At 41.7% G+C, this 24,457-nt stretch overlaps 6 protein-coding genes across 6 annotated transcripts; 3 read left to right on the top strand and 3 right to left on the bottom strand.

Annotated features, from left to right (window-relative positions):
• Positions 1-137: 137 nt before the first annotated feature.
• On the bottom strand, positions 138-1,253 carry BCR41DRAFT_304102 (profilin; the record flags this gene model as incomplete). The annotated part of the gene is made up of 3 exons (XM_022020748.1): positions 138-290; positions 753-887; positions 1,137-1,253. 3 exons carry the CDS (start codon positions 1,251-1,253, stop codon positions 138-140), a joined length of 405 nt encoding a protein of 134 aa, XP_021882375.1.
• Positions 1,254-1,647: 394 nt separating this feature from the next.
• BCR41DRAFT_351747 (cytidine deaminase-like protein) lies at positions 1,648-3,148 on the bottom strand. Its single transcript, XM_022023850.1, has 6 exons — positions 2,824-3,148; positions 2,585-2,695; positions 2,247-2,406; positions 2,052-2,127; positions 1,832-1,932; positions 1,648-1,723 (listed from the first exon to the last, which is right to left on the bottom strand). Exons 1-6 carry the CDS (start codon positions 2,953-2,955, stop codon positions 1,674-1,676), a joined length of 630 nt encoding a protein of 209 aa, XP_021882374.1. The 5' UTR covers positions 2,956-3,148; the 3' UTR covers positions 1,648-1,673.
• Positions 3,149-4,322: 1,174 nt separating this feature from the next.
• On the top strand, positions 4,323-4,921 carry BCR41DRAFT_335361 (plasma membrane proteolipid 3; the record flags this gene model as incomplete). The annotated part of the gene is made up of 3 exons (XM_022021977.1): positions 4,323-4,397; positions 4,548-4,608; positions 4,783-4,921. 3 exons carry the CDS (start codon positions 4,323-4,325, stop codon positions 4,818-4,820), a joined length of 174 nt encoding a protein of 57 aa, XP_021882373.1. The 3' UTR covers positions 4,821-4,921.
• An 886-nt stretch (positions 4,922-5,807) lies between these two features.
• On the top strand, positions 5,808-7,148 carry BCR41DRAFT_351744 (hypothetical protein). The gene is made up of 4 exons (XM_022023849.1): positions 5,808-6,030; positions 6,144-6,163; positions 6,266-6,578; positions 6,717-7,148. The coding sequence occupies exons 1-4, from the start codon at positions 5,943-5,945 to the stop codon at positions 7,073-7,075; spliced, it is 780 nt and encodes a 259-aa protein (XP_021882372.1). The 5' UTR covers positions 5,808-5,942; the 3' UTR covers positions 7,076-7,148.
• Positions 7,149-7,493: 345 nt separating this feature from the next.
• Positions 7,494-9,301, top strand: BCR41DRAFT_395338 (Sds3-like-domain-containing protein; the record flags this gene model as incomplete). Its single annotated transcript, XM_022028720.1, has 7 exons — positions 7,494-7,974; positions 8,093-8,192; positions 8,333-8,388; positions 8,504-8,655; positions 8,757-8,853; positions 8,982-9,154; positions 9,251-9,301. The coding sequence occupies 7 exons, from the start codon at positions 7,494-7,496 to the stop codon at positions 9,299-9,301; spliced, it is 1,110 nt and encodes a 369-aa protein (XP_021882371.1).
• Positions 9,302-9,555: 254 nt separating this feature from the next.
• On the bottom strand, positions 9,556-24,343 carry BCR41DRAFT_321439 (dynein heavy chain; the record flags this gene model as incomplete). The annotated part of the gene is made up of 13 exons (XM_022021439.1): positions 23,835-24,343; positions 23,158-23,472; positions 22,905-23,029; positions 22,571-22,808; positions 22,381-22,473; positions 22,165-22,291; positions 20,496-22,065; positions 18,614-20,392; positions 16,446-18,508; positions 15,886-16,341; positions 10,803-15,784; positions 10,203-10,667; positions 9,556-10,145 (listed from the first exon to the last, which is right to left on the bottom strand). Coding segments are annotated over exons 1-13 (13,047 nt in total), but the record flags the coding sequence as incomplete, so codon positions are not given.
• Between the last annotated feature and the right edge of the window lie 114 nt (positions 24,344-24,457).

Raw genomic sequence — 24,457 nt, 5'->3', positions numbered from 1 at the left:
CTGTCAGGACTCCATGGATTTTTTTTTTACTATTAAATATATCCAACATGAAAAGAAGAGCTTTTTGTTAAATAATGTCATCTCATCCATGTTAACATATATGTATCATTGGTCGTTATGGCCTTTTGTTCGATATATTATTTTGTAAAAACACCTACGTATCCATTTCGACGAAGATAGTCGGCTAATACCTCCATGACTACAGTACAATCGCCGGGTTGCATGCCACCATCATAAAATCCGACCAAGACCGCTTGAATAGTTTTCACACAAACAACTCCTGAAGATGCCTAGAAGAGCGATGGTCGATTATTATTTCAAGACAGATAAAGTACAATAAAGAAGGAAATGAAGGAATGTAAAAGGTTGTTAGCTTACTCTTTACTCTTCTTCTTGGAGGTACTACCCATCTTGTCCACCTTATTATTCTTGTTTTTTATTTTTTATTTTTATTTTTTTGGATCACTTTCCGCCTTGCAGACTAATGCTGTTATGATGTGTGGAAGTGAACTGCTTGGTGACTATGGTGATGGGGGTGGCAGTGTTACTAGCAGGAGATGACGTTTTGGTGGTGTAGCATAGAATAACGTGGTAGAGCATGGCATGGTATTTACGATAGAAATAGATCAATCACATTCATTTTGGGGAGCCCTTGCGTCAAACTGGGCTCTCTCTCTTAATAGTACATACAACGTTATTAATGTAAGCTGGGAGTGGGTGGGTCTTTTATATTGAAATGTGTATTCACTTACAACACGAGCATAAATGCTACTATTATCACTCCGAAGGAGAACATACTTTCGACCTTCCAAATATAGACCATTTGCTGCGATATCTTTTGGATCTTCGAAAGCTTTAATTAGCTGTCGGGCTTCTTCTAATGAGGTCTATGTTTATCCCATAGAGACGAAGAGGAGTAGAGGAGTAGAGTAGAGGAGTAGAGGAGTAGAGGAGTAGAGGATTAAATGATAGAAAGAGGTAGGTAGGATATGGTTAGTAATTTATTTTGTTTGGTACTGTCGTAGAATGGGCCAGTAGATAGTCGATATGCTTGAAATGTTTTTTTTTCAGGGGGAAAAAATAGCACGTGGATGGTTTCTGCATTCCATTCAATTGTCATTAGGAATTCCTCTTACAGTCAAGGTAGGTGAACGTGCCCATAAACTGCCTGCAAGACCAAAAATAGCGCCCTTGGTCACCTTGCCAGTGCCAACCATATTAGAATCAACGTATGCTTGCCATGTCTCAGCCATGTTTTATCTTTTCTTTTGCTTTGTGTGAATAGGGATGTAATCGAAATGAGAAGGTGAATGAGTGAAATGAACAGCGAAGAGTAGGAGAGAAGCGAAAGGAAATGTTCTTATCCTCAAATAATTGAGAAAAGCGCGTCTTTTTAAAATTAAAAAGAAAAAGCAGCTCTCAAAGGAGCGATCTTATTTTAGGGAACCACAACTGCTGCAATGTCACACAGTACCCAGGCAAGATGAGAGGGTACAGCAGCCTTGGTTGCTGTTGCTCTTATAGTTTCAATTGCGGCCCTTGGCACAGTTCCATGTTGATCCTTTTGTGCTGTACATTTTTTTTTTCCCTTCCCACGGGTACAGATATAGGCTTATATATATATATCGAATCTCACCCAAGCAGCAAACCCATACAGCTTTTAAAGCCATTATTTAAAGATCCTTTTTGACAATACGGTGCTTCTTCTTCTTGGGGTCAGGCGCTAATAATCAAATCATAGAAAAAAAGTTTGTTTTTTATGATCAGTATCCTTTTAGGAAAAGATTGAATGAAAAATAGAGATCCTTGCAAATTATTTTTTTTTCCTTACCATGCATATTTTCTCCAACATAAAATCTACGCAGGATTAGAATTGCTGGGGCCCGGAGATAACCTCCTTCCGAGGGGTAGTTCGAATGCGGGAGGTTGGAACTGTAATTAAACATGAAATATGTAGGAAATCCCGGTTAATGATCAGATAGTCCTAATCACTGGGGATTTTTTTTTCTTTTATGCTTGTCAGCCTTGTCTTCCTGTTATTCATGACTTACTCCTGATGAATCTGGAACACTGATCCATTGCCTCCAAAACGATCATTACCAGCACCAAAATAGACCTGACCAATCCCTATCACAATTATTAGAATAATATAGCTTCTTTATTAATACCAAGTTTTTTTTTTTTTTTTTTTTTTTTTTTTTTTTTTTCATTCAATAAATGATACTAAAATGCACGTAATAATTTACCAAGTTGACGAAGAGCACTAGCACACATGACACACGGTTCAATGGTCACATATAGGGTCACATCTCTCCAAAAGTTCTTGGAAGGGTCCTGTGCTAGTGCTTTATATCCGTCCTGTGCCAAGATCATATCGATTGCTTCGAATTCTGCATGACGCGTGCCCTTCAAGTCCGAAAAAAAAAAAAAAAAAAAAAAAAAAAAAAAAAAGATATAGGATTAAGTCAAGACTTAAGGAGGGAATAGACAATTAACCAATTTGCCCTATATCATTCCTTCTTTTTTTTTTTTTTTTTTTTTTTTTTCTGTTTCCCATTCGAGAGAGCTATTAAGTTTTTCTTACATTCAGACTCTCGTTGGTCCTATTCCTGCCTTTGCCAATAATCTTCCCGGTTGGATTATAGATAAAAACACATCCCACTGGTACTTCATTCACAGAATGTGCCTCTTCAGCCTATCAATATATATATGTATATAACATATATAATGATAAGTATTAATATTAGACAAAGGGAGGTCCTGTTTTTGATTATAATTCAGTAAATGAATTCACTTGCTCCGAGAAGAAATATCTTTGTTTACCAGTTCCAATGCTGCACGCATAAATCTGTGATGTTGTGTTTCTGTCTCTATTCCAACATCCTCTTCCAAGACAATGACTTCGTCCTTGACTAGTTGAATCGGGTCGTTCTCATTCATGGATCTCTTAGACATTGTTTCAAGCGAATCTAAACACTTTTTTTCCACGTCCGATTGAAATGAAGAAAGATAAAAGCCACTAAGATACGTTATTTTCGTGGTCCGTGCGCTTTCTAAAAATTCTCTGCCATGAATTATGACAACAAGCGTAATAAGAAAAAAAGCTTTAGTTTGCAACTTTATGCCATTTTGTATTATGGGATAGGGGCCCAATGCTTAATGCGATGATTTGTAAGGGGCTATAGACTTGTTTAGATTGTGCATAATGTAGGGCTACTGCGGCGTGTAACCCACTCGAGAGACATGGGTATTTTTGTTTGAATCAATCAACTCCCACAGTCAAAAATGTCAATGCAGAGATTTATAACTGGCTGTTTTTGTTGTCGTTGAGACAAAGAAAAAAGGCTCATTTAACATGTCTTGGGATTGGAAGTAGGAAAGATCTCTTAAATTGCTTCCAAACCTTCATATCCTACAGCTTCAGCCAAACATTTGTTTCTTATGCCATACGGAGCCTGCTGCAAAATAGTCTTAATCAACAACAGGAGTAGCAGTTGCAGAATGGTAGAATGGGAAGACAATGTCTTTCCTAAAGCTGTTGTTAATCTTACTTAATGGTCATTCTTGGCTGTTCCTGCATTTACAAATGGTTTGTCTAAGAAGAGTAGACTTCAGAGTGTGCCTGCGTTTGAATGAATCGAATACATGTTTAAGTCCCTGCCGGCTAAACCCAGAACACCATTTCTGTGATCTATCCCAGTGATGCTTCCTTCAAAATATTTTTGCATTGCAAGGGAGAGACGTTGTAAAGTCATAAACATGTGAAACCAAAAAGGAAATGTGCTCCAGAGCAAATCCGGAAGATCCCCTGCCATAATGATTGAGTAATGAACCATGATATGAAAAAATGATGATGACACGGTGACAACAGAGAGCACAAATCACAAGAGACCCGAAATTAATCTTTTGATCCTGAAATAGGAAGAAAGGAATCACAGGAATGATTGCTGTTTACTTATTTTATTTTTGGGTTCGTTGTCAACAAGGGAGGTTGACCATGTAAGCCAAAAAAGATATTCATCCGTAATAAGCGTAATAGGATGGATGACGGTTATGGGCGTAGATCGTCTTACATTTATATTTGTCTTTTTGAATTAAAATTCTCTCAAAACGAATGATATAATCATGTTCATAATTACAGCTCAGACCATTTTTTTTTTTTTTTTTTTTTTTTTTTAGCTCCAGGGAAACCATATAAAAAGAGTCCTCCTGTCTCCATTCTTCCTTTCTTCATTCAACATTCACTCATTCACATTCATTATATTTAAACTTGTTCACAAACAACAACAGTAACAACTACAACTACAACTACAACTACAATCATGGCCCTTACAGCTGGTGACATTTGCAAGTTCATCTTTGCCGTCGTTCTCCCTCCTCTGGGAGTTTTTATGGAGGTAAAAGCAAAAAACCATTTTAATTACTTATGATACTTTTCGTTCGCGAGCCAAAAAGAAAAAAAAAGACTTTATATTTAATATGTCTATCAATCAACTAACAATACTTCTTTTTGGCTTGTTCTTTTTACCATTTTTTTCATCGAGTAGAAAGGATGCGATAGTGACCTCTTGATCAACATCGTGCTGACCATCCTAGGTTATATTCCTGGTACGTCTCTTTCTCTTTCTCTCTCTTGTCTAAACGCGTCCAGTTGCTGCTATTATCCTATTGTGGGATCAGTCTTAACCCTGATGCATTGGGATAGGAGATATTTTGATTCGCCAATGATGTGAGCGTGAGTCTAACGGTTATACAATAATTTTTACAAAATCTGCCTTTTAGGAATCATTCACGCCTTCTACATCATTCTGAAGTATTAGTGTGTGCCCGGTCATTTAGCACCGGGCAAACTTTCTTCAACAACTGCCCCTTCAAGAGATTTGACTTGAGCCGCTCTTTCTATATCAACAAAGTTCATGGTCAATGTTCAACATCATCCATCTCCTATCCTCTTGTAAAAATTCTAATGCCCAAACCTTTGTAGCCCAATAAATGTAATTATTTGTTCAGAGACAATTGTGTCCATGCACGAGAATGTCGATGTGAGATAGACAGATTGAGGGAGAATCGATGTGATTCTGTGGTTCGAGCAAGATCAGCTTTTTTACATGTACAATTACAATGTTTCTATATATATATATATATATATATATATACATGTATATCAAAATACTGAAGATCGATTGGTGGCAAAATAGATTTAAAGAGTCTGCACGCGAACGCTCCAAGGCGACTGTTCGATGTTTGTTGGTTTTCCAAATCTGCGGAATTGATTAGCATCCCCTGAATAGCTGCCATCCAAAGGGACTAACTTCGAATGGACAGGATTTACTGTGTTGTTCAAAACAATAAAACTTGACTGAAAGTCTGCTAATCCTCAAACTATGAGGCAAATAATGCCTCTGAACGCTTCAATAGGATTATGGCGAGCTTTTGGGGTGCAGAAAAGACAGGATTGTCTCTTTTGAGCAATGAAGGATATAGGATTTGTTCCTTGGAGGCAAACTTTTTTGAAACCACGCTTGTTGCTAGTAAAAACACAAATGGTTCCCGTTTTCCGCATACTTTCAGCGCTTCCACAATCCAAGGGCTGTGATGTAGCCATTAAATGTTACATGTTTGTCGAAGCATTGGCACATCCCTTGCAAAAGTTCAGCTGTATGCTAGGAATATTGTTTAAGGGACGTAGAGTAGCCAATGACATGTGGTAGTGTTCAGGTGTTTATACAGTACCACATGGAGTCCGAACAGTCGCCCAAAGTCAACAGGTCGAGAAAAATATTTTTTTTTCTTTCGCCCAATTGTTCCGTCGATTTCTTTTTCTTTCTCTGTTAAAACACCACAGACTCTCTTTCCCTTTTTTTTTATTTTCATCAGAAAATACATTTCAACCATTTCCATTTACATTACCTTCGATACACTCACATATACACAGCTACAATATGGCTACCTTACAGGACAAGATTACTTCTGCTTTGGCAAGCAAGGACATGGGCAACGAGGCATTCAAACAAGGCGACATTCATAATGGTACAATTCAAAAAGTGCAAAGTGACTAATTCAAAAGGTCTCTTATTATTTAACCTAACATTCTATACCATTATTGATTTTTATAATTCATAAACAAATTCAATCTGCCATAGCTCTCAAGCAGTATCATATCGTATGTCATCTAATTTGAGAAGCATACTCTGATCATAAAAAAAAAAGAAAAAAAGTTGGCAATAAATACACTACCCTCACCACTTTTTATAATGAATTCTAGGCTATTCTTGCGTTGAGCGGCTTGGATAACCAGATGGCAGGGGTCCCAATGATGTCGGCCATGAATCCTCAAAATGGACAAGTCAGTGAGGAACAAAAGAATGTGATCAAAACCAACCTGGCAGTAGTGTATGCCAACATGGCTGCTTGCCATCTCAAGCGGAATAACTATAAACGAGCCATTGATGTTTGTAATTCTGCATTAAAGAATGATCCTGATAATGTCAAGGCAAAGTTCCGTCGTGGTCAAGCCAAATCTGCAGAAGGAAATATTGCAGGAGCAGAAGCTGATTTCTTGAGTTTGGGTGAGAATGGTAAGTCTTTTTTTATTTTTATTTTTTATTTTTTATTTTGCAAACAACTTGAGCAAAAAGGAAAGGCCAAGAGAATAAGGATGAGAATGAGGATAATGATCGGTAAAACATATCGCTTGTATAAAATATAAAATTTAGTTCCTGGAGTCAAAGCAGAACTGGAAAAACTAAAGAAAATGTCCAAGGAAGCAGAGGAGAAGCAACGCAGGACTATGGGAGGTTTCTTGTCACGAGGTCGAATTGTCACGGAGGAAGAAGAACTAGAGCTTGAGAGAGAAAAGGCTGCAGAAGCAGAGGCAGCAGCAGCATCGTCTTCCAGTACTTCCACCAAAACTACAGCATCTACAAAACCCATTCCTAAATCAAAACCCACGGTTGGTTCAAAGGCCAGTACTAAACAGAAGGCAAAGGCAGTGGTCAAGGAAGAAGAGTATACACCATCGACTTGGTCAGGTACTGCTCCTAAAATCCAGGAACTGGCTGAAGGCGAGGAGTAGAAAGGATTTATTGATGTACATTTATATATATATAAAATAGTGTTCAATAAAAAAAAAAATAATCTCTGCAGTGCTTCTGGGACTGGCATTTCAGTATATACAAGCCATCGGGAAAGAGGGAACGAGGGAAAGAGGGAAAGGAGAGAAAAGAAAAGAGGGAGAGGGTGCTTTGCCTTGTCAATGTTCCTCTTCCCCCACAGGGTAAACTTTTTTTCTTTTCTGCTCCTCTTCCCCTCCAACTTTCTATCAACCACAAATACTGACTTGTTTACAAGACTTGCATCAAATATACCTTTTTTAAAACAGCAATATCCACTTATACCTCACCTTTAAAAAAAAATTCACATCTATCCATTATAAAAAAGAAGTAGAAACAAAAAAAAAACTCTTTTCTCCAATGCCCCCGTCACAAAAGGCCATGCCTTCTTCCACCTCTGTTGATTCTAAACATAATTCGAATTCTGTTTCTAATACAGGCAATAACCATTCTAACTCAGGTCATACCTCATCCTCATCTGGAAAGAAGAGCTCAACTGCAGGCAGATCACAACGCGTTCCAAACCTCAATAACAGCACCAACAACAATCAGAACAGTGTAAAAGAAGGAGCAGGTGGAAGTCATCACCAAAAGGGCTCAACGAACAATAACAATAACAACCTCAATAACAACAGCAACAGCAACAAACATTCAAATCATTCCAACCATTCATTATCGTCAAAAGGACAAGCACAACTAGGACATTACGATACAAAATCTGATAGTGACGATTCTTATACACCAGGAGGAGGGTTTATCTCTGAAATGGACGAACATGATTCTGTATTTGAAGGAGGTATAGAGTATGATGGAGAAGATGGTCCTAGTTTTCTTGGTGACGATTTCGATGCTTCATCTGATGGTAACTATTTTTTTTTTTTTTTTTTTTTTTTTTCACTCTCCTTTTCTTCTTAACGCTCATTTATCGAGTCTAACCTTACTATTATTATTGTGGAACTCTTTTTTAAAAACAAAATTAGTGGCACCGGATACACGAGAGGATCGTAAAGAGAAACGGGCACGGGATTTTCAGGAGCGATTATTGAAGCTTGAGCTTGAATTCGAGGAGAATAAGCAAACGTAAAGGGAAAAAAAAAAAAGAAAGAAAAACGATATCTCATTAAGCATTATCTTTAATTTCTTCTGGCGTGGAACAGCCAAAAAACAAAAAACAAAAAAAAAAAAAAAAAAATGGATTTTAATTGATTTGAATTTCATAGGATCTATGATTATCAAATGGCTCGCTACAAGGAAGAAATGGCTGCTATCTTAAATGGTCAAAAAAGAAAAACAAGTTACTCTGTTCTACTCAATTTTCCAATAATTTGCTTTATTCTGTTTTTTCTTAATCTTTTCAAATACTTAATTTTTTTTTATTTGAAATCATTTAGGTGTCCACCCTGATTTCCATGATCAAATGGAGGATTTAGCAGAGGCCCGAGATATTACCATTGTTAATGCACGCTTATATCGTGATTATCAGTTTGAATGTGCTCAACAGGCATATGAACTGGAAACGGAGCTTGCAGAAGAGGATTATATGGTAAGCTATATATCCATATCACTCTGTTTATTATTATTATTTTTGTCTATTCTTAATTAATTTTATTTTATTATTAATTATATTAACTCAATATTAATTAGGCTGAGCGTGAAGGACTTCGAGAAAAAATGTTGGCAGTTATTGACAGCAAACGAAGAGCATTGCGAGATGATAAAGAAAACCTGGATATTACAAATGGTAAAAAAAAAAAAAGCTATCTGAGGATGATATTTTTCTGTATCAAAGTAAACAGGAGAAAAACAAAAAAAAAAAAAAAAAAAAAAAAATGAAAAGAGGTGTCACACTCAAAATATATATATTTCTAGATTTTGCACTGGAACCAACATCGCGAGCTAATCATACGCGACGGCTGAGGAAGCGTGGACATGAACAAGAGGTTGGATCTAAAAATGCAAAGCGAAAAACAAATGCACCTCCAAATGCAAAATGGGCTGCCACAGATACTGATATTCTTGATGACCTCAGTCAAATTCGCAAGGTAAAAAAAAAAAAATAGCTTTTTTATTTTTATTTTTATTTTTTTTCAAATTCTCTCCGCTTCCTTACCTTTTAAAATCTCTTGATCAACTCATAGGTTGTTTCTTCTTCAACAACAAAGAAATCTGCCTCTGTCAAGAAGAAGTAATATTCTCTCTGTTCCACCTTCGGAAAATAAAAATAAATAATTGTAGCTTTTTTTTATTTTTTTTTACTTTTTTTTTTTTTTTTTTTTAATAAAAAAAAAGTATCTTTATCAATAAAACGTATCTTGTTCTTCTACTCAATATCAACTTCATTTGTTTATTTTTTATTTATCCTTTCGTATTCAACAACAAACTAATGGCACTTCTTTTTTTTTTTTTTTTTTTTTTTTTTTTCTTATCCTATTTAAATGTCATCGTCGTCATCATCCACAAGACTCTTAATCTTCCTGATCTTCGACACCATCTTAATAGCCTTATGCGTCGACAAGACACGCTCCGCAGTCGGAGGCAAGCGAAGCCAAGTAGGCGGCTCACGAGCCGGAAGTTCATTGACCCATTCCAAAAACTGTGACATCTTTGTACCTTCTGGTGCAACCAGCCCCGCTTCATCTCCCTCTGTCGGTTCAACAAGTTTGTAGTTCAAATCATAGCACTCTGCGCCAAAGAACGAGTTCACAAAGCTCTCCAGCAAAACTTGATCCGCGTCATGATCCACACGACCACCATATACAGACTGCGACAAAAGCATACGGATAGCATCCCATGGGATACGGTCTGGTGAGACATTCGCGCGTCCTTGACCCACAGTATCTAACCAGTTATCGATAGTATTCAATGCACAATCTTGATCAGAGTCATTGAATTCGTATGCCTTGCTCCATCCCAAAGGAACATATCGGAGACGTTCCAACACAACCGCGTGGAGCCATGCGACCATAAAGTACAAACGAGCACGCTCTGTCGGGCCCTTCGAAAGTCGAGCAGCAGGAATACCGCGTAGGGACTCTAGCAAGTTAGCCTTGATACCAGGTTGAGGTTCAAACATGAGCACGCGCGAGAGACGGAGTAAATTCACTGGCACCTTGGGGTTCGTTTCCATAGTCAAGAATAACCTAAAGCTCGGATGAGCCTTGAGACTATGCAGACGTTTGTCCAACTGACCAAGCCAAGTGATTGCCAGGTGAACGTTCTTAAGTAGGACCCAGTTACCTGTCTTAGTCGCAGATGCTATTGCTTGATCAGCCAAGGTCAAACCTTCCTGAGATCCCATAGCAACAGATGCCAGGCGAACGCCTTGCTCCTGTGCCAAGTTGTCAACGCGGTAAGCGGCATCATGGCCAGGGACAGAGCAAAGCGAGATGGGCGTCGATGCCTTGACTTCCTCACGGACCAACTTCGCTAGATCCAATTCAGTCTGGTTCACAAAGTTGGGTGTGAACACCAGATCAACATACTTGGTAGTCGCCATCAATAATCGGTCGGGGCGGAAGCATTTGATGACCAAAAGCTTTTTGAACTCATTTATGGCTATATTCAATATACATGTTTATAGATCACATAATATAAAAAGTTAGTTATACTTTCAAACCATATGGATACGGATGTACAGATACAGTGCTACAGTGAAAAAATAAAAAATAAAAATAAATAAATAAAAAATACCTTCAATTGGAGATGGCTCCCAGAACATTGGGACATGAGCTTCAGGCTTGGAGGCATTCCAGAACTTGGTCCAATCGTCAGGGTTGTTAGCAATATGGTCAGGCATGTGCTTGAAGGACGGCAGTTTTGTAAATATCTCAATCCTTTGAGCTCTTTGTTCCTCCGTGAACTCTGCTGTAATTTCGCCCGAAGGATTTGATTCGGGGCTTAATAAAAAGTCATACTCGGCCTCATCTGCTTGGGTATTTGTTCCACGAACCTTGATCTGAGTCAATAGCATTGCAAACGTGAGATGATCATCATGTAGCAGTCCAAGACTGGCTCTGGTATACGAGATATTGAACAAGTCGCGAGTAAGGATATCCAGCCGCTGCCCATAGTCCTTAACCCCGTTGAGTGCAGGATTTTCATGTAACACAAAATTAAAAATGTCTGAGAAAAAGTCAAGTGAAATCTGATAAAAGTGGTGAATACGGTTGAGCTGTTCCATTACAAAAAAGATGGAGCTGCACTGATGTGCCAGAGGTGAGTAAATGGCAGTGGTTTGTTCAACCTCCTGCATGACTCCTTCAGTCTCCTCCACTTTGCGGGTCACGTCAGCGGCTTCACGTTTCAAGGTTTCTAGAGTTGCAATGACCTTGTCATCATCCAGAATGTTTCCTTTAGATTCGTTCAGTGCCTGAAGCAATGATTTTTCGAGATGACGAAGTTTGACCTTAAATTCACCTTGGAGCTTAATCAGATCAGCACGACGACGGTCTACATCAGGTCGCTCAGCCTTCAGTACCTTGCTCAAGCACTGACTTTGGAGACTTCCTCTTGTCACAGTGAAGTTGACAAATGAGACACGACTGCATACATCAGGAGGGAAGTTGACGGATGGATCTCTGGTCGAGAGGAATAGAGTGAATGTTGGCGAAAAGTCAATGTCCTGATTGCCAAGGCGGATCAAAACACGACCTCCAGTGCGACGAAGTTCCTTATTGAGTACTGGATTCATGATAGGATCAAGATGCTCGACATCCTGGATCAACAGAGGATTACCAAAACGCAAAGCACTCTCCAAGTTCTTCAAGAAAGAATCATCCAAAAAGCTTGTTACTGTAATCTTGCGATCCTTGTACTCATTCATCAAGAATGTAGTTGCTTGGCCTGATGGATCAATGATGAGTGGATATCTGTTGAATCGCTGCAAGATGATGGCGTTTTCCACACAGAGGTCATCAGCTGGAAGAGCGTGCTCAGTCCAGGACAAACGTTTATCAGCGGTCGACAAGTATTCTGCAAGTGAGATGTCCGCCTTGTACTGGATTCCAGCCTTGGAAAGGTGGTCCGCCCACTTGTGGAATAAAAGCTCACGGTACTGCTGGTCAAAATAGCCACCATAGGCCAGGAAGGCAGCCGCCAAAAGTACGTCTCCAACCGTAGTTGCCATCTGTGTATCAAATGAGTGACTACCTGCTTCCCAACGGACTTTTTCAGACGAAAGTGACTCAAGCAAGGTCACACTGCGGTCAACCTTGGACTTGACGCGCTCCATTTCACTCTTGATCAAGCCAACTTCTGAAATAAGGACAGCGTATTCCTCCTTATAGGTCGCGATACTGTTCTCTAGCTCTTGGATCATCTTTTCGATGCTAGAAGCCTTCAGCTCTGTTGTTTGTGCGCTAGCTTCAAGTTCTTGAACCTCAGCACGAAGAGGTCCGATCTTGTCCAAGATTTGAGAATAGTTGACCTGAGCAATGACCCACTTGACCAAAGGTCCACAGGCCTTACTGGCGTGATTCACGGTCTCAAAGTTATAGTTGGGATGGCTAAGATACTCGGCTTTAATCTTTTCTCGCATGGCCGGTGTCATCTGTCGGTCAGTGTCGTAATTCACGATGCTATGAATAAAGTCCTCGCGACGAATGATTCCTTGCACTGTTCTCCAGCCATCTAACTTGTTACCAAGCATAGTGCAGACCGACTCCATGGCCAGTTTGACCACCTCCGGAGGGTTGCCCATAGCACGCACCTCTGTCAATTGGGATCTCTTGATGTCTTTGACAGCTCTCTGAGCTTCCATGACAGCCGGCTCGGCATTGGCCAAATCTGCCATAACCACAGCCGTACGCTGGGTGATCTCGCGGTTCTGGGCTTCTAATGCTGCCTGAATCTCAATCGAGGTAGCCTTCTTCTTCTCAGCCTCTTGTTGATCAGCTACCATCTTCTGCAGCTTTTCATTAGCTTGTCGATTCTTGATTTCAAGCTCATTCTTCTTGATGGCAAGGCTCTTTCGAAGCTCCTCAACTTTTACGACAGTGTCCTTGAGCTTATCAAGGCCAACATTTAGATGGCGCTGTTGTTCTTCAAGATCTTCACGTTTCTCGTTATACAAACGGACATAGTGATGAATAAAGTCCAAGTAATGGCGAGGAGTAACGTAACCACGTTTTCCGTTTCGCTTGCTGAGCTTGGCATTCACCTCATAGAGCGATTGATGAACATAAACAAAGGCGTTGATGATAGCGTGGCGATGAGTAGGTGTATCAGGGAGGTTACGATACACAACAGGGAACTTGTGAGGAGGAATGTAGTTAGGTCGGTCCAGATCCAAACTTGTGGTGAATTCTTGACCAACTTGGAAGAATGCCTGATCAGACCAGTCACCAAACCAATCGAGCACACAGCGATTGAACAAGGCGGGTGAGGTGGCTGCACGGGAAGCAAGACCGCCCTCAGGTGGATTCATCGTGAACACAACGTGCAGGTTCTTCATGACTTGTTGAGTGAACCACTTGTACAATTCTTCGCTCGAATCTAACATCAGACCATCTCTCTGTGCTCCTTCCTTGCACTGAGTCATCAGTGATGCATATTCATCGCCCTCGAACAACCCTGGAACTTCAGCGTTTGCCAGCAGCGTATTCATTCTCTCCAAGAATCCAGAGTCCAAGACATTTGACTCGTCCAAAATGAAACAGATCTTTTCGCCTTTGCAACCAGCGCGCCGGAGTACAGTTCTCAGATCCTCATCAAAGTCAGCTGCTGTATACTTATTATGAACCTTGATCTGGAAGACACTCAAACCATTCATCCATGCAACAAATCGCGACAAAGTCGTTTTACCGCTTCCACTGACTCCAATCAAAAGCATATGACCCTGCATTTGACGGAAGACACGATCAATGCGCAAGACGTGATCCAATACATCATTAAATAATGCCAAAGGCACGTCCAGTTCTTCCTCGTAGAAGACTCTGAGACGAGCCTTGGCATAATCTCTGAGTTCTTCACGATCCACAGGAACATAGTACTTTGAAAGCCAGTTCGAGTAAAGAATGGGACGTCCAAGGGCCTGTTCGCGATCAAGACTGGGGAAGTGTTTGAGAGCAATTCGGTCGATCTCATCATCGGTCCATCTACGCTCCTCTTCAGTCACAAGACGATCCTGGAACAAACGAAGAGCCTCATGTGCCCAGATGCGCACCAAACCCTCCACACTAAGCGTCTCCATTGGCTTGATTGCCTCAAATATACCACGCATCCATCGAGTCAACTCACGAGGACTGTAAATGTAGTGTGCCTGCATCTCAGGGACAAAATGCGCTTGCGAGCAAAGATATAATTCAACCATAGCGGCAGTAAGAGGCTCGGAATATGCACGTAGAGATGGCACCACCTTTAGCATAGCACGACAGAATGTGCTGTAAATTTGCTTGAGAGATATCTCTCCGGGATAATCGACCATAACCAAAGGAACGTGACGGAGGAAACGATGGCTAAGTGGAATACGACCTGGATCCGTAGGAGGATTACAGGCGCCAACAAATTGAATGCGTTCCAACTTGACCCAGGATTTATCTGCAGTTCGCCAGAAGCCACCACATTCAACCAGCTGGCGCATAAATGAAATGACACGTTGGGTTCCATACTTGTCGGTAGATGGTAAGTTAATCTCGTCGCAAAAGACCACAAGCCAGCGGCCTAGAAGCACGGGTGAAAGTAGGACGCCGTTTGGTGTCTTGCGATACTCACAGTACTGCTCAAGAGTCTTAAGAATCAATTCAGGCGTGGTAGCGCTGGAAAAATTGAGACCGACAACCTCCATCTCTGGCAACTTGCGTAATGCACTGAATAAAGTCATGGTCTTTCCAGAGCCTGGAGGACCACACAGGATTAGAGGCTTGTGCTCTGAAAGCCATGAGTAAAGGACCTCCTCGTGGCGGACGGTATCTACTGTTGGAATAACCACATCAGCCTCAGCTACAGTGTGTGTCTCAATCTCCACAACAGGGACCTTGGACTGCCATGGAATCCATTCACCAGTATTAATATTAATATCAAAATCAATGATAGATGTGTTAGGTATCTGTGGCAAGTCGATCGTGGTGACGCCTCGAACGAAATCTCCGAGACGGGCGCGGAGCTCCAGTTTAGCATCTCCTGAGAAACTCCAAATGGTTGCGTAGACAAGGCGCTTGGACATGTAGTTGTCGAGCTGTTCAGGGCCCATAGGGAAGTCAGTATGCTGATTGTTATATTGAATTACATTACGAACACTCTTGTTAACGAGTGAGAAAAGGGTTCCAAGAACACGCATCATTGTGAAGTCCATGATGTGATCTAATGTACTGGCATAGTCCAGAGCCTGAGAAACAAGACCATCCGCGGCAAAATGAGGCTCAAGAATACTGGCGCAGGCCTGCTGAGTGAGAAGAATTGGTGACACCGCACGGTTCTCTTCCGTTTCGACACGACGTGTAGTAAACTCCTCATCAGCTTCATCCAGTGGCACGCTCCGGAGTGTTGCAAAATAGTTAGAGAAAACCATGGAGCGATCGATGACATCGCTACTATACCAGACCATGCCGCAGCGACTGACCGTAGCAAGCGTGGCATATTTCAATGTCTCGACCTCAAACATAATGCGGACATTGGGAGGCAAGCTCAAACGCTCACCATTGGGAAGCGTTAGCAGCCTGTTATCATCCAATACACTGATAATATCATAGCCGAAGACAAAGACAGTGAGTCGCCATATCAGTATTATTAACAAAACAATAAGCTCTCAAATAACTAAAACGAACTCGTAACATACCTGTTCAAATTCTCGACCCATTCTGGGTCAACATCACCATCAAAAATAATCCAGTGACGCTTCGCGCTTTCACCACGGACGTTGTCAACAATCTTGCGAAGAATGTTAGTGAAAAGTCCGTCTGTCCATTCTCTAGTCGTAGGATCCAGTACACCGTAAAGAGCATCCTTAGACATTGCCTTGGGATCAATTACATACGATTGGCCTTCGACGCCCTCTACAACTTCCAAAGCAGCGAGCAGGACCTGCCAAGCATTTGATTTGCCACTTCCTGAAGGGCCAACCATCATCAAACCATGGTGGATACGTTGAATTTGGTACAACTGAAGAATCTTTTCCATCCAAAGATCACCCACAACTAGACGGCGCTTATCACAAATGTCATTGATAGCTTTGCGGAGAGGCTGCAAGCTAACAGGATTATATTCGACTCCGGGGAACACGTCCTTGAGAAGACTATTATATATACGAGTTTAGATAATAATAATAAAATTAAATTAAAATTAAAATCAATTAGATTCACTTTGAAGCCTGTCTCATTGATGGAAAAGAATACGTACCCCATCAAGACATGAATATCTTCCGCGACCAATTTAGGCACCACAGTTTCGCGAATACTCTGTATTAAAATCTCCTGTTCAGGGATACTCTCTGAAATGCGCTCAATCTCAGCAACAAGATTCTCAGGATTACTGGAACGGAGCTCCTGTAAACGATCACGCTTCATGTTACCAGCACTGACCAAAACACTCTTGAGAGCACGAAGACCAAAATCATAGTGTGACTGAGGAGAAAGCTTTGCATCGCACAAGTTGAACAATGGAATGACCTTGGACGCAAGAGTCTCAGCTGTGCGGAAACCCTGCGACGATAACATAACTTGAGCAATAAGCTCTCTGTCGGGCTTCGTCATAGCAATACTGCGGAAGAGCTTCTTGAGATTGTCTGGCAAGTTGGAACGACCAGCATATCCTGGATTCATGGTGATGAAAATGCCCGTGTTTGTGTTGACACGCACGTTCTTGCCGACCAATTCAATCTCGTGGTTTGGGTTAGTCTTGGCCTCCTTCAATCCCAATTGAATAGTCTGCACTTGCTGTGAAACAGCAGATAAAATTCTCTCCTCCAGGCGGTTGAACTCGTCGAAACATCCCCAAGCACCAACCTGAGACAAACCAATAAAAATACGACCCATAGCCTGGAAATCAAAGTTCTCATCACAGCAGAAGACAAGGACAAAGCGACCAAGCTGGATTCCCAGGGCTTTGACGGATTCTGTCTTACCAGTACCCGCGGGTCCGAAGGGCGAACCACCGAGACGTGCCTCTAAGGCCTGTGTAAGAGTAAGGTAACAACGATCTGTCAATGGCGTTTGGACCAGACGTTCAGTTACACCGAAGTACTCATAACCATAGAGGAATGAGGCGTTAGCCATATTGATGGTCAAGCACTGTAGAGGATCTTCGTGGCTAGCATTGAAGTAGAATCGCATCTGGGACAACCAAGAAAAATTCTTTGTAGAAGAGATCTTGCTGCGAATTAGGGCACGAATCACATCACGCTGGTGAACGAGATCGGTGATCAGATGCTCGCACTTTTTACGCTGAATGGGCGCAAGATCCTGTAGGACAGTATCAGCGAGAACGTTGAGGGCACGCTCCACATAATCCAAGGCGTGCTGCATTGGCTTTTCTGAAAAGCCATCAGTTTCCATCATGGAAAGAGCTCGCTCAACAGTAGAGGTCCAAGTAATTTGGGAGGTAAGAACAACTAGTTGGTCAGGAACCTTATCGATCCAGCTCAAGAATGCAGCCGGATCAAGCGTTTCTGCAAGGAAGAAGATATTCATTTCCTGTACAGACTCAGCAAGGATCTTGGCCAACGACATGCGCATCTCTTTTTCTACAAGTGTGAGCCAGTCATTGATCCTTGGATTGTCCTTGATTGAAACTGGTGTCTTAAACATCACATTCTCGCCCTCTTTAGATGACATTCCCAGGACAGTGGTAACGTCTTCACTAAGGATAATACTGCTAATGCCAGCAAACATCTTCTTGAAGTGCTTCTGGATGCGAACGACATCTTTGCTGTTTCCGATAATCTCAAGAAGATCTTCATCTCCCACAAAGTAGAAGCGTGGGAATGACGAACGCTCTCTCTCCAAGTATTCTCCCAAAGCCTTCTGAATCTTGCCGAGAAGGTCAGCCAAACGCTCAAGTGACTTTTGAATGTTGGCAATGTTAAGGACATCCAGAACAAAAGGCGACTTATAGACCTTCTTCATGACTGTCAAGAACTCCGAGTTGATATTCTGGAAGCGTGAGGTCTCCACTGGGAGTAAATGTTTGATATCATGGCTTCCAGTGAAGATTCCCTCTAAGTAAACCCATTGACGTTGTACATCAATCCAAACATCAAAAAGGACATGAATTCGGTTCAGCTTTTCCTCCCATCCACCAGCTTCTTCCTCAAAGACTTTGTAGTATGGTGATAATTTCATGGCGGACAAGAAGTTGAGATTCTCACTGCATTTAGCAAATAAATCGTCCCACCCGCGGATGAGTCGGCATTTGTTTTGGTAATTAACCAGATCCAATGCGTAATTAGACCAAGTCTCGCGAACCTAAATAAACATATTTCCAACATTAATACACCATGGAAGGAATGGTTGCATTGACAATGAGGCAAGTTGACCATATTTTGAGTTTAAATTATTGTGCAGCCATACCTGCTTCAAGAACTCTTCAAGAGCCATTTCTCCTTGTGCAACTACAATAATGTCGCGAATAAGAGTTTCGTTACGCTTGAGATCAAGATCCCAAATATTACCAACAGTCATCTCTGACAGAGTCCAACGCCCCTCGACCCGTAAGGCCTTGAATAACTGACGCCAGTGGCGTTCGCGGAGAGCCTCAGACTTAAGGTCGGTCAAAAGCGGATTCACCTTAAGATACATGCGGAGAACTTCTTGAACATATTCGAAAGCTGCATACTGACGCATACGATTGGGCATATCTTTTGTCGAGTTGGTCAAATTATCCAATTGAGTTCTGATCTTACGAGGGACAACCGTCGACCAGAGCATGTCCCTGATTTCATTGATAGACTGCCAAATCTTGGCCAATGAATTCCAGACAGATTTAAGGTCACGAAGTTCCTCCAAGACAGGTTCAAGGCGATCATCTGTAGAATGAGCCAAATCAAGTGCTTCTTTTGCACGACGAACCATGTCGAATTCTTCTTTAATCCTTGTAACACGGCCTTCGAAGATATTGAGGGTGTTAGTGGCAATATCCGGCTTGATGTTCCCTAGCACAGGCTTGTTCTTTTCCCAATCTTGCAGGATCTCTGAGATCTTTTGCTCAACTAGTTTGTCTTCTGTCACAATCTTCATCTGCAAACCTGCAATCTGTTCCTGGATGGCATTATTCTTGCGGCTTAGGATCTCGTTGAAAGCGCTCCATTCTCCATCAACTTGATCACAGTACACCCAATCGTTCGGGAACTGATAGCGCTGACGCTCAAGTGTCTTCTGACCTTGACGGAAGAGCTCAACATCATGTTCCCACTTGGTAACCTTACGCTTGAGGTCCTGTACAAATGTAATGAAAGTAACAGTTTCGCCTGTTGAATTGGTATCAACTGAGTGAAGCTCGAGATCATTGCGTGCCTTGAAGACAGCGCTATGGAACTCCTTCATGGACGTGCCTAACATGGTGCCGAAACGGTTAAGGACTTCACGTTGCCAGGAATCATACTTGGCGTTCACCTTGGACTGAACTTGTTCATAGTCAATTACAACGGGACCAAAGGATTGCTCTGTCTCAGAGTTATCGAACGTGGTGCGCGCCTTCTTGATCTCAAGCAACAGCTGCTGCCATTTGGCTAGGTCTTCACCGAGAAGTGTGAAGATATATTGGGATTCCAAGTCCCAAAGCGACTGGTACTGCAACCAAATATCTACGTATTCTTTGACCTGTGTAACCTTCTGTTCAATGATCTCATACGCTTTGGCCAAAGAATCATCCGGGATTTTGGTAAGCAAATCAGCGTACGTCAAGTCTTCAACTTTTTCCTGAACCACCAATCCAATCTCGTATCTAGAGCTTTGGATGCGGGTCAAGTTACAAACAACTGATAGCCAATCGTGAAGTTGACTGTACCAGCTGGCACGGGCCTGCTCCACTGGAGGATCAAGATACATGACTTGGTTCTTGATATGAATCTCATGCACCAAAAGTTTGAGCGCAGGTTTAACATCGTTAGCCTTTGTAACAACACTAGCCCGCTCGGACTCCCGGTTTGAACGACGCTTCTTGTTTTTGCCATGAGTGTTCATATCTCTAGAATCAGCCAATCCCTCCTCAAGATCATCTCGCTGGTATTCTTGCACCCATAATTTAATTGCCTGCTGCAAACGCCCTACAAGTAAGGTTTCGACCTTCGAATCAAGTTGAGCAACCCATTGATCCAAATTCGAGTATGACTCCAAGTTGAGGCGATCAATCTAAAAAGGAACGTAAAATGAAGTATATATGGTTTAGGACACGGCCTCCGGTACGTGTTGTTAGCCTATTAGCATAAAAATTCACGGCCAATGATGGACATACCAACTTTTGAATACGATTGATAACACTGGCAAAACTCGTATGAACGTATGAACAGATTGGGAGTTCGTTAACCAACTTCATGATATCATCGTAAATTGATATCAGGGAGTCCACTTTATCCTGAAAAATTGAGACAACCGATGCAAATTCGCGTACAAACATAAGATGTCGGTTATGCTGTACTTCCATCAGATTACTGCCAGTGATGTAAGCCGCTGAGCCACCATAAGTGTTTGCAAAGTGTTCCCAACGAAGGTTGACACCCTTAGACACCATCTTTTGAGCATCGTTTCTGTATCCCGCGACAAGTGTGGCGATCTCTGCATGACGTTGGACTTTGCTGACCATCTGGCTGTATGTTCGAATGGTTTCCATCAGGCTTACAGCAATCGGATAAACCTTCTTGGCATCCTTGGCGATGATGCTGACATTATGTGGTACTTGATATTTAAGCCAGAGAAGGTTGCGGACCTCCTTGAAGAGAGTAATGATCTGTGCGTCGAAGTTTACACCGAGTTGCAAAACATTTCCTTGTGCACGATTACGGGTGATCTCAAAAAGTGGACCGGACACAGCGAGTTCACGACGGGTAATTTCTGAAAACCAATTATCATAAATTGGTTTGGTATCCAGCTTCTTCCTGAAGCTGCTACTTTCGCTCTGCAGTTTCTGACCCTCTGCATACAGCTCCCATCCCTTGCCGAGGACATCCTCTACACGTTTCATATATGTCGAGAGTTGACGTTCGATCTGACGCGCCCAGATGATATGACCGGAGATTGGTGGTAAATCGCGCAACTGAGACATGTGGTAAGCATCTGAATGGCGATATTGCATCTTGAATTTATCATGCAGTCTCTTAATATCATCCTTGACTTTATCAATAAGCTGTGTCTGATACTCCTGAATTGCGCCACGAATCTTAGGGCGAACAAAAAGAGCATTGAATTTCGAGAAAACTCGGAACATCTCGTTAGCGTTTTTGGCGATACCAAGTCTGTCACGAAGACTAGCAATAATCTGATTCTCGACTCTGGCGACACGCTCATTATAAGAAACTTCGGCATTGACCCAAATATCAGTCCCTTCAGGGGATACATCAAGAACATCAACATTTTTGACGCTTTCGTATGCAAGCTTAACTTCCTCGACCGCGTTCACATCACTGAGACTTATGCTCTCAGTTTCCTCACTCTCAAGCGAAGATTTGGCATTGAGACCAGTAGGCTTAGTCATGACCCTGAGAATAGTTTGATGCAGTTGCTGATGCTGCTCTCTGAAGTTGCGAACGAAGAGAATACGTTCCTGAAGCTTAGCATGAGCGGGATTGATCTTGATGGGTAAGAATTTTTCATTTCGTTTGCGAGTAACCTCGCGCGCAACGTTAGTGAATTCCTTAATCCCTTCATCCCAGGTCTTGAATACTTCCACAGCGCCTGCAGTAGCCTTTTCGAAATCTTCATACTCCATATACATCAAGCGTCTGCTTCCTAACACTCGCAACAACTGGTCATTGAGATCCTTCGAGATTGACTCCACGAGAGGCAGTGCTCGTCGAATTGGATATGGACTACAATCAAACAATGGCACAGTTAGGTTATGAGTTTTTTTTTTTTTTTTTTTTTTTTTTCTGGTGTAATATGTACATAAATGGGATTGATATACGTACGAAAGCTTTAGCTTCTTGTTGATGTGCCCAAAGATTTGCAGGATTGAATCTCGGACCTTGATGGCATCAGTTGCGGACAGAAGCTCATTCAAAGGAAAATCCTTCATCAACTGGTTGTATTTTTGGACTAATCGATGTTGTAAACATGAAAATAAGCTCGTTGATAAGATGTAAATCCCATCAATCTAGGGACAATAGTATTTGGCAATGCGTTACCTTTTTCGGTTGCCTCCTTTAGATGAGTATCCGCAATAAAACTGGTAGTTGCATGGAAGCGCTTAGCGTGCCTCAATATATCCATTGTAAGGACTAATAACAAAGATAATATAGATTAGATTTGGCTCGGATGAGACAAAAGGCATGTTGAATAAATATGAAGGCAGAGCAAAACCAAAAGGTTACTCACCGATTTGGTCGCTCTTTAGCTGTTCGTCAATTTTCTCCAGCGCCCTTTCCATGCTAAGCCAAAAGTTGATTTCTTGAATGGCAGTTCCTGATGCAGGGTCTCTTTTAATTTTGGTAACCTTTTGAATCTCCTTGACCCATCCATTCACATCGCTCTGCAGTCTATTCAAAAAAGTATGATCGGAGAAATAAGACGAGTCAACAGCATCGACTGTGACACGACGGTTCTCCCTGCGGCACTGTAGAAATGTAGAGGAAATAGTAAGTAAATAAAAATAAACTTCGCTTCACTTTATGCCAATGAATGCCTTGATTAGAAACAGCCAAGCGCAAACCTCGTCAATAGCTTGCTGAACAACATGGTGAATGTTAAGGGAAATCTCGGGAATTTCAACGTTTTGCTGTAGATGCAGCAGCGACAACTCAAGCTCGGCAATTTTCTTCTTGGCCATTGGGATTCCTAGAGAATTTGGTGGATGCATTCATTTCGCAATAACTATGTCAGTCATAAGCTTTACCATGGACTTTTTAATGCAAAATAACAGGCTGTCGTTGTTACTCGCGCCAGCGTCATTATCATTATCTTACCCATTTTGCCGTCCTTATCATCGGGTCGCTTACTAGAGGCACTCCCTGCACCTCCCTTTGTATTAACATAGGCATTGAAGTAAGGACTGACGGCATAATGGATGTAAGAGTGTAAAGCCTCATATGGGTTGGACAGGGTGAGGCCCGAGTCGTTGGCAGCGGGACCAGGTAAGTTGATGAATTGAACCTGGGTTTGTAAGGGTCGAGAGGTATCAATGGTTGGGCCACGCTTGATCAGGGCTACGGAGCCAACATGATTGGCATGATAAGTGAGCTCATGGCTGACCGAGTAAGAAAAAACCTGAGTCGAATTGGCTGCATAAAAGAAAAGTTTAAAGAGATGCACATGTCAGAAGGTCTCTTCCAAAACAGGCTTTGGTAACTGTTTGTGATTCCTTTGAAATTGCAATAAAGGGGAAAGCCAGTCATAAGATAGCACGAGTTCACAAACACACACGCACACAGGGACAAAACATTGTTGCCCAACAAAACAACTTCTGTTGCATGTGCATGTGCATGTATACTAAAAATATATATAATGCGAGTTCGTCTATGGCCCACAAGCATATGTGATAAAAGGATATTTCTGCTTGATCTTGTCATCAATTGAACCGCCCCATTTTTTTTTTTTTTTTTTTTTTTTTTTTTTTGAAGTTAACAAGTTTATGCTGTCTTACAGGTATCGGCACTGGAGTCAGTCTCCTTGAGTATATACAACGCAGGAGTCTGCGGGTCGCTTGCAAATCGGCGCAGTCGCTCTGTTGCATCAGGGAACGAGAACAGAGACGAATCAAGGTCCACCTGTTCAGCACCAAGAAGAAGCACAAGTAGCTTCTCCAGATAAATCTTCAATGTATCGATATCCACCACTACATCCGTGCTGACGCTAGAAAGGCCGAGATCTTCATCCATGGCTAGCATAATTTGGTGTCTTTTTAGTTTTTTTTTTCTACAATAGTCAACCTCCCCTTCCGATGATTACTGATAAAGGAATGTTTGTACTGATAGACTCGAATCTTGTCCAGCAGTGGTACTGTTTGAATGAAGTTTGATCAGCTCTCTTTCCTTACAGCTGCTGTCTATCACCACACAGTAATAATAAAAAAGAGAGAAAAGTATATGAAGAAGAAGGATGTACAGACTCGCTGTGAAAGTGATGTCTGTGAATGAGGATGAGAAAGATGAAGAAAGGAGGCGTGGGGTCCCTTAAAAAATTCAGGGCCATGCTCAATGCTGATTTGGCAGCACAAGATGGGTCTCACGTGACTTAAGGCTAATATGGAGAAACTTTAATGTCACA

The sequence above is a fragment of the Lobosporangium transversale genome (assembly GCF_002105155.1).
Source record: "Lobosporangium transversale strain NRRL 3116 chromosome Unknown BCR41scaffold_14, whole genome shotgun sequence".
Taxonomy (NCBI): Eukaryota; Fungi; Mortierellomycota; class Mortierellomycetes; order Mortierellales; family Mortierellaceae; genus Lobosporangium; species Lobosporangium transversale.
The sequence above is the reverse complement of the archived record's forward strand: the minus strand, read 5'-3'. Positions and strand labels throughout refer to the sequence as shown.